This window comes from Oncorhynchus gorbuscha, linkage group LG12 (assembly GCF_021184085.1).
Source record: "Oncorhynchus gorbuscha isolate QuinsamMale2020 ecotype Even-year linkage group LG12, OgorEven_v1.0, whole genome shotgun sequence".
Classification (NCBI taxonomy): Eukaryota; Metazoa; Chordata; class Actinopteri; order Salmoniformes; family Salmonidae; genus Oncorhynchus; species Oncorhynchus gorbuscha.
In genome coordinates this window covers 40,676,020-40,691,672 of record NC_060184.1, presented here as the reverse complement: position 1 = coordinate 40,691,672, position 15,653 = coordinate 40,676,020, and the positions used below count along the sequence as shown (strand labels likewise).

Below are 15,653 nucleotides of genomic sequence, written 5' to 3'. Positions count from 1 at the left end.
CTATCTCAAGGCCATCAGACTGTTAAACAGCCACCACTAACATTGAGTGGCTGCTGCCAACACACTGTCATTGACACTGACCCAACTCCAGCCACTTTAATAATGGGAATGGATGGGAAATGATTAAATATATCACTAGCCACTTTAAACAATGCTACCTTATATAATGTTATTTACCCTACATTATTCATCTCATATGCATACGTATATACTGTACTCTACATCATCGACTGCATCCTTATGTAATACATGTATCACTAGCCACTTTAACTATGCCACTTTGTTTACTTTGTCTACATACTCATCTCATATGTATATACTGTACTCGATACCATCTACTGTATGCTGCTCTGTACCATCACTCATTGATATATCCTTATGTACATATTCTTTATCCCCTTACACTGTGTATAAGACAGTAGTTTTGGAATTGTTAGTTAGATTACTTGTTGGTTATCACTGCTTTGTCGGAACTAGAAGCACAAGCATTTCGCTACACTCGCATTAACATCTGCTAACCATGTGTATGTGACAAATAAAATTTGATTTGTCATGTTTGCTGCCTTGCTATGTTGTTGTCTTAGGTCCCTCTTTATATATATTGTTATGTTGTCTCTTTTGTCGTGATGTGTGTTTTGTCATATATATATATAAACTCAGCAAAAAAAGAAATGTACTCTCACTGTCAACTGCGTTTATTTTCAGCAAACTTAACATGTAAATATTGGTATGAACATAACCAGATTCAACAACTGAGACATAAACTGAACAAGTCCCACAGACATGTGACTAACAGAAATTGAATAATGTGTCCCTGAACAAAGGGGGGGTCAATATCAAAAGTAACAGTCAGTATCTGGTGTGGCCACCAGCTGCATTAAGTACTGCAGTGCATCTCCTCCTCATGGACTGCACCAGATTTGCCAGTTCTTGCTGTGAGATGTTACCCCACTCTTCCACCAAGGCACCTGCAAGTTCCCGGACATTTCTGAGGGGAATGGCCCTAACCCTCAGATCCAACAGGTCCCAGACGTGCTCAATGGGATTGAGATCCAGGCTCTCCGCTGGCCATGGCAGAACACTGACATTCCTATCTTGCAGGAAATCCCACACAGAACAAGCAGTATGGCTGGTGGCATTGTCATGCTAGAGGGTCATGTCAGGATGAGCCTGCAGGAAGGGTACCACATGAGGGAGGAGGATGTCTTCCCTGTAACGCACAGCGTTGAGATTGCCTCCAATGACAACAAGCTCAGTCCGATGATGCTGTGACACACAGCCCCAGACCATGATGGACCCTCCACCTCCAAATCGATCCTGCTCCAGAGTACAGGCCTCGGTATAACGCTCATTCCTTCAACGATAAACGCGAATCCGACCATCACCCCTGGTGAGACAAAACCGCAACTTGTCAGTGAAGAGCACTTTTTGCCAGTCCTGTCTGGTCCAGCGACGATGGGTTTGTGCCCATAGGCGACATTGTTTCCGGTGATGTCTGGCCTTACAACAGGCCTACAAGCCCTCAGTCCTGCTCGCTTAAGTGTTTTAGGAAGCGTTTGACAGTGATGAGGAGTAGACGGACATTACGGACACAGGCAATGAGGCAGTGATCACTGAGATCCTGGTTGAAGACAGCAGAGGTGTATTTAGAGGGCAGGTTGGTCAGGATGATATCTATGAGGGTGCCTGTGTTCACAGATTTAGGGATGGCGGGATGAGGTCAATAACACGGTACCATTCTAATCGACCTGGCCCGGGTACCCTGGAAGGATATTGACCTCAAAAGTCTTTGAAAGCCAAGTTAACAAACAGATCACTGACCGTTTTGAATCCCACCGTACCTTCTCCGCTATGCAATCTGGGTGCACCTCAGCCACGCTCAAGGTTATAAAAGATATCATCACCACCATCGATAAAAGACAGTACTGTGCAGCCGTCTTCATCGACCTGGCCAAGGCTTTCGACTGTCAATCACTGCATTCTTATCGGCAGACTCAACAACCTTGGTTTCTCAAATGACTGCCTCGCCTGGTTCACCAGCTCCTTCTCAGATAGAGTTCAGTGTGTCAAATCGGAGGGCCCTTTGTCCGGACCTCTGGCTTTCTCTATGGGGTTCCACAGGGTTCAATTCTTGAGTTGACTCTTTTTTTTCTGTATATATCAATGATGTCGCTCTTGCTGCTAGTGATTCTCTGATCCACATCTACGCAGATGACCCCATTCTGTATACTTCTGGCCCTTATTTGGACACTGTGGTAACTGACTTGCCTAGTTAAATAAAGGTTAAATAAAATACATTTAAAAATGACATTGCCTAAAAGTGTGATCTGCTATTTTTATTGGAAAATCAGTTTTAGCCAGTGGGCGCTGATGGGAGGAGCTATAGGCGTACGGGCTCATTGTAATGGCTGGAATGGAATCAATGGAACAGTATCAAACATTTGGAAACCGCATGTTTGACTCCGTTCCATGAATTGAATTCCAGCTATTATAACAAGCCTTTCCTCCTATAGCTCATCCCACCAGCCTCCACTGGTTTTAGTCTGTCTTCATACTGTACTGTCTTGCTAAGATTGTATTCCAAGGGTCAAAACCTCAGAATTGAGATACATAACCTCCTCTCAAATCTCATCCTAGTCTAACATTTACAGTGCCTGAGTGGACTGATCTGTGACTGAACACTGCTGTTGAAAAGAATGCCACAATATGGTCAACAAATAAAATACACTAGACTTCCCATAAAACGTCAAATCCAATTATCAAAGACAGTACTGAAGATAGGCTAAAACTGCTTCTCCAATAGCTAGCTAACCGTGCTTTCCAAACAACTGGGAACACGGAAAAAACGAGCTAAAAGCATGACGTCATCGGGTCTAACAATCGTCTCGCCTCGAATTGTGCATGTGCTGGCTGTCAAATCAAAGACACTCCTTAGATATAAAGTTGTTTTGACGAAAACGTGTCAGTTTGTCGCTTTCACGGGGTTGGAGTAATAACATGTGCCGTTAGACATCGAGAAAATTAACAACATGAAGAATCTTTCACTTCTCTCAGTGACTCATTGACTCAAACCGAAAACCCCAGACTGGTCTATTTGGTATCTTTCCCAAACGTTCCCAGAAGTCTCGCGATGTTGCGCCTCTGGGTTTAGAAACTCTGTGCCGTCATGCTTTTTGTATTGCCTCGCTATTCAATTCCGGTTCATGATAACAACTTTCATCCCGGGAAAAGTGAAATAAACGTGGCAAATGTAATAAAAGGATTATGGTTTGACAAGAAAATCGAGGCATTGTAATGGCAAGTTTGTGTATAGAATTTCGTGACAGAATGATTTATTCGCGATTAAATCAAGCTATCTAGTTACTTCAGCTTGTCCCTGCTGGCTTTAGTTTCTAGCTTGGTTATTGAGTTGCATGGGCTTGCTGGACAATCAGAAACTTTGACAGTTTACGTTAGCAACATAGGTAGCTAATTATTTTCATTTGTTGAGTAGCTAGGTATTGTAGTTGACGTCAGCAAATATTTGTTGTAATAGTTAGCTCTTGGCTGTACCTTCATAGTTTAAATGCATTTGATGTGAACATAGCTAGCAATGACAATGTCATTTTAGCTAGCACAAAGTAATAACAATTTGAATAACTGTAGTTAAGCGGGATTGCTTGATTGTCTCTCATTGCCAAACGCTTAACATTACCTAAGGTCACAGCTGCCTACCGAATGTGATCAAATCTACTTCTAGTGTAGTGACTCCTTGAATCAGTTGAGGTAGTTAACATTGCTAGATAGCTAATTAATACAGTTTGAACTCACAAGATACAACACTGATATCATTATTTGTCTTTAAGACAGGTGGGTAAAATAACCTAGCAGTTATGCAGGGCTAAGGACATTCAGACTAATCAGCTCAGCCATGGCCCTGAGGTGTTACCTCACTCAGGCACAAGGGATTAGGGATTTTACAGCACCAGAGATGCATGACAGGAGAGGCTTGTCCTATTCTTAGCGTAGGATGGCCGTCAATGTAGCTGGAACTAGTATTATGCACGTCAACATCCATCTCACGACCGATATCTTCTGCTCTCATCAATGCTATTGAATGATCGATTTTCTCCAATGTCACTGATCAGTGAGTGATCTTTTTTTTTTGTATCTCTCGCCGTTTTGGATTAGTCCATACTTGCCTGGCTGTCAGTATGGAACTGGGCAAAGCCAAGTTGCTGAGGACCGGTCTGAACATGCTACACCAAGCCATCCACCCAGTTCACGGGATCGCATGGACGGATGGGAAACAGGTCTGCCTCACCTCCCTTTACTATGCCAACGGTGACGTGAAATTCGGCGACACCAATGTCATTGGTCAGTTTGAGCATGTCTTCGGTCTCTACTGGGGCCCTCTATGCTGCTCCGGCTCTCCTGCTCTGTTGGCCGTCCAACACAAGAAGCATGTCACAGTGTGGCAGCTGCAGCTCAGCGCTCTGGAACAGAACAAGCTGCTGTGCACTCAGACCTGTGAGATGAGCGAACCGTTCCCCCTTCTGTCTGAGGGATGTGTCTGGCATCCCAAGATGGACATCCTTTCTGTCCTTACCAAGAAAGATGCCTCTGTGCTGTTCTGTGTCCGCGTGGACAACCGCAGGGTGAAGGCTGATATTAAAGGCAGTGGACTCATCCACTGTGCCTGCTGGACCAAAGATGGCACCCGGTTGGTTGTGGCCGTTGGAAGCGCCCTTTACTCCTACATCTATAACGATGTTCAGAAGAGTCTTTTAGCCTGCTCCTTCTGCCCTATCTTCGACGTGGGTGGGTACATCTGTGCCATCGAGTCGACAGGCGAAGCCCAGGTGGCAGTGGCTACAGAGCTGCCTCTGGAGAGGATCTGCGGGCTGAACGCAGGTATAGTCTTCGACGTGCCCTCAGATTCCGAGTCCTCCCTACTAGGACATTCTTCTCTTATGGTGATGTTGGATGAGGATGGCTGTATAGACCCCCGCAGGAGGTCCTTTGACTCGGAGAGGTCCTACCTGTCCTGCTCTCCGTCCGGCGGCCCTATGGACCTCACCCACCTCCTGGCCAAGCACCGGCGCTCCGACCCCAGTCCACTCATAAACTTGCGCCGCAAGGACCACCTGACCGGCTCCGGACAGGATTCATCTCACCTTATCCTTGTCACCTACGAACAGAAAGTCACCAGCACCAGTAAGGTCAGCATCCCTGGGATCCTGGTGCCAGACATCTTGGCCTTTGACTCCAGAGGCTCCATGGTGGCGGTGGCCTCCAATACGTGTAGCATGGTGCTGGTCTACTGCATCACGCCCTTCGCTATGCCCAATGTCCAGCAGATCTCCTTACAGAAGAACGAGAGGCCCAAAGGCGTCTGCTTCCTCAGTGACAAGACGCTGCTTCTCATGATCGGCAGACAGAAGTTCAACGAACCTGCCTTCCTCCCCTCCTCCAACACGGAAAAATACATCCTGCACCTCTCTTCCAAGGAGATAGTCTACGACGGAGAAACCCCGGCGTCTCCCTCCCCGAACCGGCAATCCCCCGCTAATTTCTACCCGGGGATTAGGCGCCACTCGGAGCATGTCTTCTCTAAGGAGGAGCAGCAGGAGCGTGTGGCGATCAAGGAGTTGGTGCTGCCGGGAGGAGGTGTAATCCAGTCCCGTTCTCCAGGGAGCAGCAGGAGGAGGCTGGTGGAGGAGGTGAGGAGCCCGGAGCCCAGCTCAGTCGACTTTCCCTACTCTGACCTCTGCCGCCCCTCTGATCAATCCCACTCGAGCGCCTCCTCCATTACGGTCGAGAACTTCGACATGGAACCCATCAACCGGATGAGAGCATCAGTGCAATCTGGGGACTTGAGTCGACCCTGCTCCCCATACTACAACCCTGGGGATAAGCCCCACACGGAGCTCCCCACCCTGCCCAAGACCACCCCCCTGGCCCCCAGAGAGAAGGAGAGGAACCTGGAGCAGCTGTCCCAGAACATGGAGAGGATTTTCTCTCGCTTCTCTGAGGTGCAACAGTATCTCACAGAGATCAGGGACTTCACTCAGAACGGGAAAAGGGGTTTGGGGACTATTTACCCCAACGCCTGTGAACCTCCATACGTTAACATCACGTGTCAGGTAGGGGTTATGACTTACAAAATATGACTTGATTTTGGCTAAAATCTGGAGATTTTCAGAGCCACATTTTTAAAGATAATGCATATTTATTGAAGACCTCACTTGTTAAAAAATAGACTGCACCTATATACAATAAAGTTTCATAAGACACACAAAGGAATGTTTATAAATCACGCAGGTGCATACTGAAGGCCATACATGAAGCCCTTAGTCAGCGTTCAGCAGATGTCAGCTTAATGATCTATTGTTAGCCTTGCTGGGCCTTGTCGAAAGGTGAGGAAGGAGATGTAATGTACTCCCTGGGCTAGAGTCTGTAATCCACCATTGGCTTGCAATAGACAGCTTGCTGACAGCACAGTGTGTATGCTATTATTGTGTTCCCAAAATAAGTGCTAAAAGTACAATTAGTGAAATGATGCCACTGTTGCATCCATCAATAACTGCATTCTTGAGAAGGTCAGAGTACTAACCCTCCCACCTTCTCTCTGCCCCCTCTCTCTCTCTCTCTCTTCCCTCTCCATGCAGAAGCAGCTGTCTGAAAATGTGTTTATAGATGAGAGAAGACCAGTGTTGCTGTGTGAGGGGAAGCTTTGTCTGAAGGTTCTTCAGGAGCTCTTTAACCTCACTATAGTAGAGATTATGTATGGTAGGTATCTGGCCATTGGTTTCCCCCAAACCAATAATAAGACATGGTTGTAGATTTGAGATGATTTATTTTCACAATATGTACACTCCCCTCTGTATTTATTTCTACTTCACCGTTTCATTTTTGTCTCTATTACTCCAGCATTTTGGATTTGAGATCAAATGTTTCATTTGAGGCAACAGTACAGAATGTCACCTTTTTATTTGGGGGTATTTTCATACATATGTTTTACTGTTTAGTAATTAAAGCACTTTATGTATCTAGTTGAAAATGTGATGGAAACACAGAATAAAACAATTATTAAGTACCTTATTTGACCTATATCATCGCTTCTTATCCGCAACAAGGCAGTTTGGTGGAAACCCACCGCTTGGTGGTAGAATTTGCATAATTTATTTCATGCCGATTTTAGAATATATGCTTGAAAATCTGTCACCAATTGGTTATATAATTGAAACCGTCTTTAAGCATGGAGAAAATATTAGTTCAATAAAAACTCCTAAGCTATCGGTTAAACTTGAAACTACTGTCTCCTGTGTGTTCCAGGTCCGTTGTGGATAGTCCTTGTGGCGGATGCAGAGGGCTTTGTACCCCTGACTTTTAAACCCAAAGAGGAGTTGACCGTGAGGAACGGCAGGAGGAAATCTCCCATCAGAAGCCCTGGCAGCCCAGACACATGCCCCTCCAGCCCTGTGAAATCTCCCTCAAGCCCAGCTAAATCACAGACTTGAACAAGGCCTGGCCCCAAAACAGAGACCTCAGCAAAGTGGGAGAGAGCATGGGACTAGCATAACACACAGGATATGTCAATGCTTTATGCATACATCTCTAACAGCTGGACACACAGACTCCCTCTGCATCTTCTTATGAACAAGCAGTACTGGGTGACAAATTCACCTTTTTCAGTTGGGGAATTATTTGAGACACATGTTTGTCACACTTTGGAAAGTAGCACCTTTCAAACAATGTTTACATTTAGTGACGTTTGGATATTATATTGGTATTTTTGTCTTTGTATTATATGTACATCTGGTTCAAGATGAAGTTGATCAAAAATATGAAATATCGGACCAATGAAGTACTGTAGTCGTGTTTTGTGTGGCCTAGGTTAGGAAAGTAGCCACCATATCCCAAAGAGATTTATCCTGTTTGTGTGTTATGTGATTGTATAATATTAAAGCCCTCAAATGTTTCATCGCTTAACATATGACTGATTCTATTATAGTCATGGTTTATCCAGTCCATCTAAATACAAAAGATGTCATTATAGTACCACCAGGGGGAAGCAGTAGGCAGAGAATCCAACAGCTATTCCTGTTCAATCTCTTGACACAACCCCACATCACAAAATGGAACCTTCCTCTACTGGCAGTAAACCCCCTCTGAAGTTATATGAAGCCATGGTTCAGTCCATCTACTAACCAACAGCGTTTATTAAGCCCATTTGTCATCAAACCATCATATTCAGATACCATTCTTAAATACCAGCAATGTCTGGCTAAACACAGCAAATAGTGATATACATTCATTTATATAAATTAGATAATCTTGTAGGTATATTTAAGATGGCTATACAGTACACGTTCATGTGAAAATACAGAAACAAACTTAAAATGTTTACAGGAAAACATAACTACCATGATATCATTTCTCAGTGTAATATACACTAATGGACGTCATATTCCAGTCGGAGAACTGGAACCTGCCGCATGTGGAACTTCTCCCGTCTGTCCCATCCCTGGTCATGCGTTACTCAGATCCTCCAGCGTTCTGGAGCTGATATTGCCTTGTTCCCTGTAGAAGACGGGTAATAGTCACTTTTCGGTGGAAGGTATGTTGGTATTTGACCCATTTCAAGCCGTCGTGTGATCCAAATACTTTGTTTGGTAACATTTCACTTAAGCATGTATCCCCGGCCTTATATTGTCATACAATTACAAGAGCACTGTGAAGTTCTTTCAACTTCTGACAGAGACTTGTGGGTAACGTACCGTAGCTCTTCCAGACAGAGTTTGTTCCTGAGCCGGACATCCTCACTGATGGGGTAGAGCAGCAGTATCAGCAGGCCTGTTACAATGAAGGCCACCGGGGCGGCGCCGATGAGCAACTTCAGAGTGTAGGCTACTTGAGCAGGCTGCCTGCACGCCCCTGTGTCATAACCCGCGAACCTGAAGATACAGGTACACACACCTGTATCAAACACAGTAAACTTGTAGAGATATATACACACACACACACACACACCAGTGTCATAACCTGCAAACCTATAGCGACGTATACCTGTATCATACCGATAGTTACACACAGTGCCAGTTGCATAAACAATAATGGACTGCAATGGAATGCGTATATCTGTGAGCGTCAGACTTGTGTTTGTGTTTCTCTCTATACATCTCACTCCTGTGTTATTTAACTGACTTCGTGTTCTGGCGTCTGTATCACTCCAAAGGAGATCCCAGAAGTATCGTTTACTTGTTCGTGTTTATCCTATGTTTGACTCATTTGAGGTAAAGCATGGTTACTCCTAAGGAAATTCCATTTTCAGTTCTGAATATCTGTAATACTCTTGTGTTCATGTCTGTCTGTCTCACTCGAGGCAGAGGGTGGACACTCCCAGGGAGATGCCGGCAGCGAACTTGGTAAAGAACACGTAGAAGGAGTAGAAGATGGCCTCAAAGCCTTTACAGTGGGGGTTGGCCAGACGGAAGTCATCCACCACATCTGGCAGCATCGACCTGAAACACAACACACACACACACACACACACACACACACACACACACACACACACACACACACACACACACACACACACACACACACACACACACACACACACACACACACACACACACACACACACACACACACGCCATCAACAACTCATAGGCCGACCTCATCACGTTGTACAACCAGCCTCGATGACCCCGTCAGTCTGATGAAGAGCCGTCTACTTATAGCGCGAGAGGGTAAAATGTCTATAATAATGCTTATATAGCGCAGAGATAAAAGGATCTGGTGAAACGACTGCTACTAATAACATGATTCGATGATGAAGCTAGCTGTAGCTGAGCCGCTCTGACCACAGATGGGGAAATCACCAGAAAACCAGACAGACATACACATCATGGCGACCCCACTGGATATACCCTGTCATTTAGAGAGGGAGGGGAAGGATGGAGGTGAACGAAAGGAGGGAGACAGGAGGATGAAGCGCGCCGAGGGAGGTGAATGTGCTATAAACAACAGTCAAATACAGAATGAAAGTGGAGACTGGAGCTGCCCCCTGAGGTTTATAGACCCATCTCATTCATCAACATGACATCATCGCCAGGCGTGACTGTATCATGCCAGGGGGTGAATGGACAGAGAAACGGGGAGACTGCTGATATTTTCGGCACTGTTATGGCTACTTCAAAACTACTGCTGCTATTACTGGGCTACTAATTCTGTGACGGTGGCTATTTTACCATACCAAATAATATGTTTCCTATTGTTACTGTCGCTACAACCACTGGCTAGTGCTAGTGCTATTACAACTACACTATAATTTACAGAGGACCTTTGTGCCAGCCCAATTCAATTGATCTCACCATGGTAAGAGGAGTGACGCGGCCACACTGAGTCCAGAAGAGACAGCCACTACGTAGGCTACGACCAGGTTAGGGATAAACACCAGCATCACGGTGAACGGCATGATCCACTGGACAGAAAGAGGAATTCAAAAAAGTTTCGCCGAAAGCAATAACCTGTTTGTCCACAAGGTGGCACATTCTTATGATCAGCGGAATACCAATAGCACTCAGTCCCAGACACTTACCGTGATGCCACAGAAGGCTGCCGTCTTCTTGCCAAACCTCTCCAAAAACCACTGCCAAAGAGGGATGCTCACTACTGCAGATACCTGCGAAGAGAGATATATAATCTGCACTCTAGACTATAACATTGTCTTTGGTTATGAGTACACTCAAATGTCATATAAAACCATGCACAGATGTCTCTGGATGATTTGGTTGACATTTCTAGTTCCTCACGTCAAGATTAAGCCTTTCATGAGACAGTGGTCTGTATTATGTAAGGATCTTAACATTGATCTAGGTCTAATCTCTGTTAACCAAGAACCAAAATCGCACAATTACATAGTCTGTCTACGAGAGATTAATCTAGGTCCGAAACCAGAACTCACCAGGATGGTCAGTACAATGTTCTGGAAGTGGTCTCTCAAGTCAACTGCGTACGTACAGAAAAGGACGAAGTTGCTCTGCACCAACTGGAAATCAGATCAGATATCGCACACATTCATTCTTTAGAAATGATTCAGCATATTCAGCACTGTCCTATTCTCCCTGTCCCACTGTGCCAAGTCACTGGAGAAGCTCCTGACTTACGTCTGAAGCAGCAGATTCATCCCTGCTATTGAATGATATATAATCCTTCATTTCTGTTCAAAAGAGAAAAGCTTTATGAGATACAGCAGTTGAGAGGTTTGAGGTGGAATCTATCAAAGCTGTACTATAAAGCTCAGAGTCAGTGCAGGGCTTTCTATGCTTTCAGAGAAGGCCTTGAGATTTATAAAATTATTATTGTAGTTTTAAAATATAGATATATTTTTAATTTCTATTGATTATTTTCAACGATATTTCAATGATATTGTAATTCGATGATTATTTCCAATTATATTCTGATTTTAAGGGTCAACACTGAAGTGAAAAAAAGATCCAATCAGGATTTTTCTCTGCGGAGATAAATCTAAATAAATGGACGTCAATGAGAGTGTTGAATTTGGTCCAAGAAAAAATGTAATTGCTCATTTGTTATGTGAGGCTTATTTGATCAATTCAAAGTTTAGTAATTGTTAGGTTGTTTACGAATACACTGATATAAGTGGAGCCTGTTGTCATAGAGATAGATAGAAGACTCATGAATATAACCTGTTTTAACATGGACATTGCCATTGAGGGCTTCCAACATTTTAACATAGTAAACTGGTTGGTTATGCTTATGAGTTGGGAGCAATCCGCCAATGAAGAAAATGTACTACTTTAAAATGGAGATAGCCTCAATGGCGCTGCCCATGATGTCACAGACACTATAATGGCACAGATACAAAGATGAGTCCTCTATCTATCTCTATGGCCTGTTGTTCCCACACGCATCTGCCCTTTTATTGGCTACAATGGTTCCACCTGATCCCATCTCCTTTCGCATTACTTCCAGCTTTGAGGACATGTATTTCCATTGCTACAGCGGTCAATCAACTGTCTTGTCAAATATATAATAGGCCATATTTGATTGAAGGCAACTGCAATAGAGAGCAATAGTAGTGGCACCTTTTTGTAGACACTAACTCCGCCATAGTTCGTTGGACCATGGGAAAATGGACATTGTTTTTGTAGGGTTTTTGAATAAATGCCAAAAAAAGGTATGTGGTAAACACAAGTTTTGGAGATCTTATGTCTTTTGTCCTATGAGATAATCTTAAATCAGCTAACGTCCCTTTTTGTGAATTTTGAAGCATTTATGTAAATACAAAAAGCACATGAAGCCCTTAAAATGCTTAATTCATAAAAGTAATGTTAACTGACCGATAATACCTCATAGAACAAAACATATAAGATCTCCTAAACCTCAGACATTATTTTCGGCCTTTATCCCAAACATATCTGATGCTAACTGGAACTAAAGAGTATAACAAGTTGCCACTATACCATTTGATTGATTGCTGCCAGGAAGCATTTGGCCTCCTCTAATAATTTTTACAAAAAATAATTAGCCAATCAAATGATTTTTATTTTCTCATTTTGTCTGTCATAGTTGAAGTGTACCTATGATGAAGATTACAGGCCTCTCTCATCTTTTTAAGTGGGAGAACTTGCACAATTGGTGACTGACTAAATACTTTTTTGCCCCACTGTATATGGGGCTTTGGTGACAAAACGGATGGCACTGTGATAGACTGCATCAAATTTGTTGAGTAGAGTGTTGGAGGCTATTTTGTAAATGACATCGCCGAAGTCGAGGATCGGTAGGATGGTCAGTTTTACGAGGGTATGTTTGGCAGCATGAGTGAAGGATGCTTTGTTGCAAAATAGGAAGCCGATTCTAGATTTAATTTTGGATTGGAAATGTTTAATGTGAGTCTGGAAGGAGAGTTTACAGTCTATCCAGACACCTAGGTATTTTTTAATTGTCCACATATTCTAAGTCAGAACCGTCCAGAGTAGTGATGCTGGACGGGCAGACAGGTGTGGGCAGCGATCGTTTAAGAGCATGCATTTAGTTTTACAAGCATTTAAGAGCAGTTGGAGGCCACGGAAGGAGAGTTGTGTGGCATTGAAGCTCGTCTGGAGGTTAGTTAACACAGTGTCCAAAGAAGGGCCAGAAGTATACAGAATGGTGTCGTCTGCATAGAGGTGGATCAGAAAATCACCAGCAGCAAGAGTGACATCATTGATGTATACAGAGAAAAGAGTGGGCCGGAGAATTGAACCCTGTGGCATCCCCATATGAACTTGCTTGACCAAGCTGCATGTCTTGTAACTGTTTGTTACATGCAATATTTTTTTTGTGGACTTCACTGGACAGATTTTGCTCTCTGGTTTTGTTATGAAACAAAACAAAAATGAAACAAACTTATGTTTAATTTCATTTTCTCTGCCACAGCTTTGGTTGCCAGAGCTTTATTGTAAACTCAGCAAAAAAAAATGTTTCCCTTTTTCAGGACCCTGTCTTTCAAAGGTAATTCGTAAAAATCCACATTACTTCAGATCTTCATTGTAAAGGGTTTCAACACTGTTTCCCATGCTTGTTCAATGAATCATAAACAATTAATGAACATGTACCGGTGGAATGGTTGTTAAGACACGCATACAGATAGTAGGCAATTAAGGTCACAGTTATGAAAACTTAGGACACTAAAGAGGCCTTTCTACTGACTCTGAAAAACACCAAAAGAAAGATGCCCAGGGTCCCTGCTCATCTGCGTGAATGTGCCTTAGGCATGCTGCAAGGAGGCATGAGGACTGCAATGCCTCCTTGCAGCGGCCAGGTTAATAAATTGCAATGTCTGTACTGAGAGACCCTTAAGACAGTGCTACAGGGAGACAATAGGCTGAGAGAGTTTGGTCTGAGGGCTTGTAGGCCTGTAGTAAGGCAGATCCTCACCAGACATCACCGGCAACAACATCGCCTATGGGCACAAACCCACCGTCGCTGGACCAGACAGGACTGGCAAAAAGTGCTCTTCACTGACAAGGCGCGGTTCTGTCTCACCAGGGGTGATGGTCAGATTCTCTTTTATTGTTGAAGGAATGAGCGTTCCAACGAGGCCTGTACTCTGGAGTGGGATCGATTTGGAGGTGGAGGGTCCGTCATGGTCTGGGGTGGTGTGTCACAGCATCATCGGACTGAGCTTGTTGTCATTGCAGGCAATCTTAACACTGTGCATTACAGGGAAGACATCCTCCTCCCTCATGTGGTACCCTTCCTGCAGGCTCATCCTGACATGACTCTGCAGCATGACAATGCCACCAGCCATACTGCTCGTTCTGTGTGTGATTTCCTGCAAGAAGGGAATGTCAGTGTTCTGCCATGGCCAGCGAAGAGCCCGAATCTCAATCCCATGTTATCCTGTGTGTGTGTATGCATGTGTATGTGTAGTGCGTATGTTATCCTGTGTGTGTATGCATGTGTCTGTATGTTATCCTGTGTGTGTGTATGCATGTGTATGTGTAGTGCGTATGTTATCCTGTGTGTGTGTGTATGCATGTGTATGCATGTGTCTGTATGTTATCCTGTATGTGCCATGCTTGTGTTGTTTCACAGTCCCCGCTGTTCCATAAGGTGTTTTTTTTTTTAAATCTGTTTTTTAAATCTGTTCTGGACTTGGGGACTGTGAAGAGACCTCTTGTGGCATGTATTGTGGGGTATGTATGGGTGTCCGAGCTGTGTGCCAGTAATTTAGACAGACAGCTCAGTGCATTCAACATGTCAATACCTCTCATAAATAAAAGTATTGATGAAGTCAATCTCTCCTACAATTTCAGACAGGAGAGATTTACATGCATATTATTAATATTAGCTCTCTGTTTACATCCAAGGGCCAGCCGTACTGCCCTGTTCTGAGCCAATTGCAATTTTCCTAAGTCCTTTTTTTGTGGGACCTGACCACACAACTGAACAGTAGTCAAGGTGCGAGAAAACTAGACCCTGTAGGACCTGCCTTGTTGATAGTGTTGTTAAGAAGGCAGAGCATTGCTTTATTATAGACAGACTTCTCCCCATCTTAGCTACTACTGAATCAATATGTTTTGACCATGACAGTTTACAATCTAGGTTTACTCCAAGCTGTTTAGTCATCTCAACTTGTTCAATTTCCACATTATTTATTGCAAGATTTATTTGAGGTTTAGGGTTTAGTGAGGGTTTTGTTAGAAATACAATGCTTTTAGTTTTGAAATATTTAGAGCTAACTTATTCCTTGCAACCCACTCTGAAACTAACTGCAGCTCTTTGTTGAGTGTCGCAGTCATTTCAGTCGCTGTAGTAGCTGATGTGTATAGTGTTGAGTCATCCACATACATAGACACTCTGGCTTTACTCAAAGTCAGTGGCATGTCATTTGTAAAAATTAAAAAAGGGGTCTAAACAGCTACCGTGGGGAATCCCTGATTCTAACTGGATTATATTTGAGAGGCTTCCATTAAAGAACACCCTCTGTGTTCTGTTAGGCAAGTCACTCTTTATCCACAAGCGGTATACAGTGGCAAGAAAAAGTATGTGAACCCTTTGGAAATACCTGGATTTCTGCATAATAACAATTTGATCTGATCTTCATCTAAGTCACAACAATAGACAAACACAGTCTGCTTAAACTAATAACA

The 15,653-nt window shown here is 43.7% G+C and overlaps 2 protein-coding genes across 2 annotated transcripts in view; one reads left to right on the top strand and one right to left on the bottom strand.

Moving 5' to 3' along the window:
- The first annotated feature begins 3,171 nt into the window (after window positions 1-3,171).
- On the top strand, window positions 3,172-7,963 carry LOC123991009 (WD repeat and coiled-coil-containing protein-like). The gene is made up of 4 exons (XM_046292112.1): window positions 3,172-3,464; window positions 4,171-6,125; window positions 6,651-6,771; window positions 7,318-7,963. The coding sequence occupies exons 2-4, from the start codon at window positions 4,194-4,196 to the stop codon at window positions 7,500-7,502; spliced, it is 2,238 nt and encodes a 745-aa protein (XP_046148068.1). The 5' UTR covers window positions 3,172-3,464; window positions 4,171-4,193; the 3' UTR covers window positions 7,503-7,963.
- A 212-nt stretch (window positions 7,964-8,175) lies between these two features.
- Window positions 8,176-15,653, bottom strand: part of LOC123991010 (major facilitator superfamily domain-containing protein 2B-like) — a 44,200-nt gene continuing 36,722 nt past the window's right edge. The window contains exons 12-17 of the mRNA XM_046292113.1: window positions 10,958-11,041; window positions 10,592-10,675; window positions 10,365-10,474; window positions 9,363-9,506; window positions 8,763-8,939; window positions 8,176-8,565 (exon numbers count right to left, since the gene is read on the bottom strand). Coding sequence (XP_046148069.1) covers window positions 8,514-8,565; window positions 8,763-8,939; window positions 9,363-9,506; window positions 10,365-10,474; window positions 10,592-10,675; window positions 10,958-11,041 — 651 coding nt within the window. The 3' untranslated portion in view covers window positions 8,176-8,513. The remainder of the gene's footprint in view (window positions 8,566-8,762; window positions 8,940-9,362; window positions 9,507-10,364; window positions 10,475-10,591; window positions 10,676-10,957; window positions 11,042-15,653) is intronic.

Coding starts and splice junctions, on each gene's coding strand:
- LOC123991009 (XM_046292112.1), top strand. CDS start 4,194: ATGGAACTGGGCAAAGCCAAGTTGCTGAGGACCGGTCTGAACATGCTA. Junction 6,126..6,650: donor ACGTTAACATCACGTGTCAG/GTAGGGGTTATG, acceptor CTCTCCATGCAG/AAGCAGCTGTCTGAAAATGT. Junction 6,772..7,317: donor TATAGTAGAGATTATGTATG/GTAGGTATCTGG, acceptor TGTGTGTTCCAG/GTCCGTTGTGGATAGTCCTT.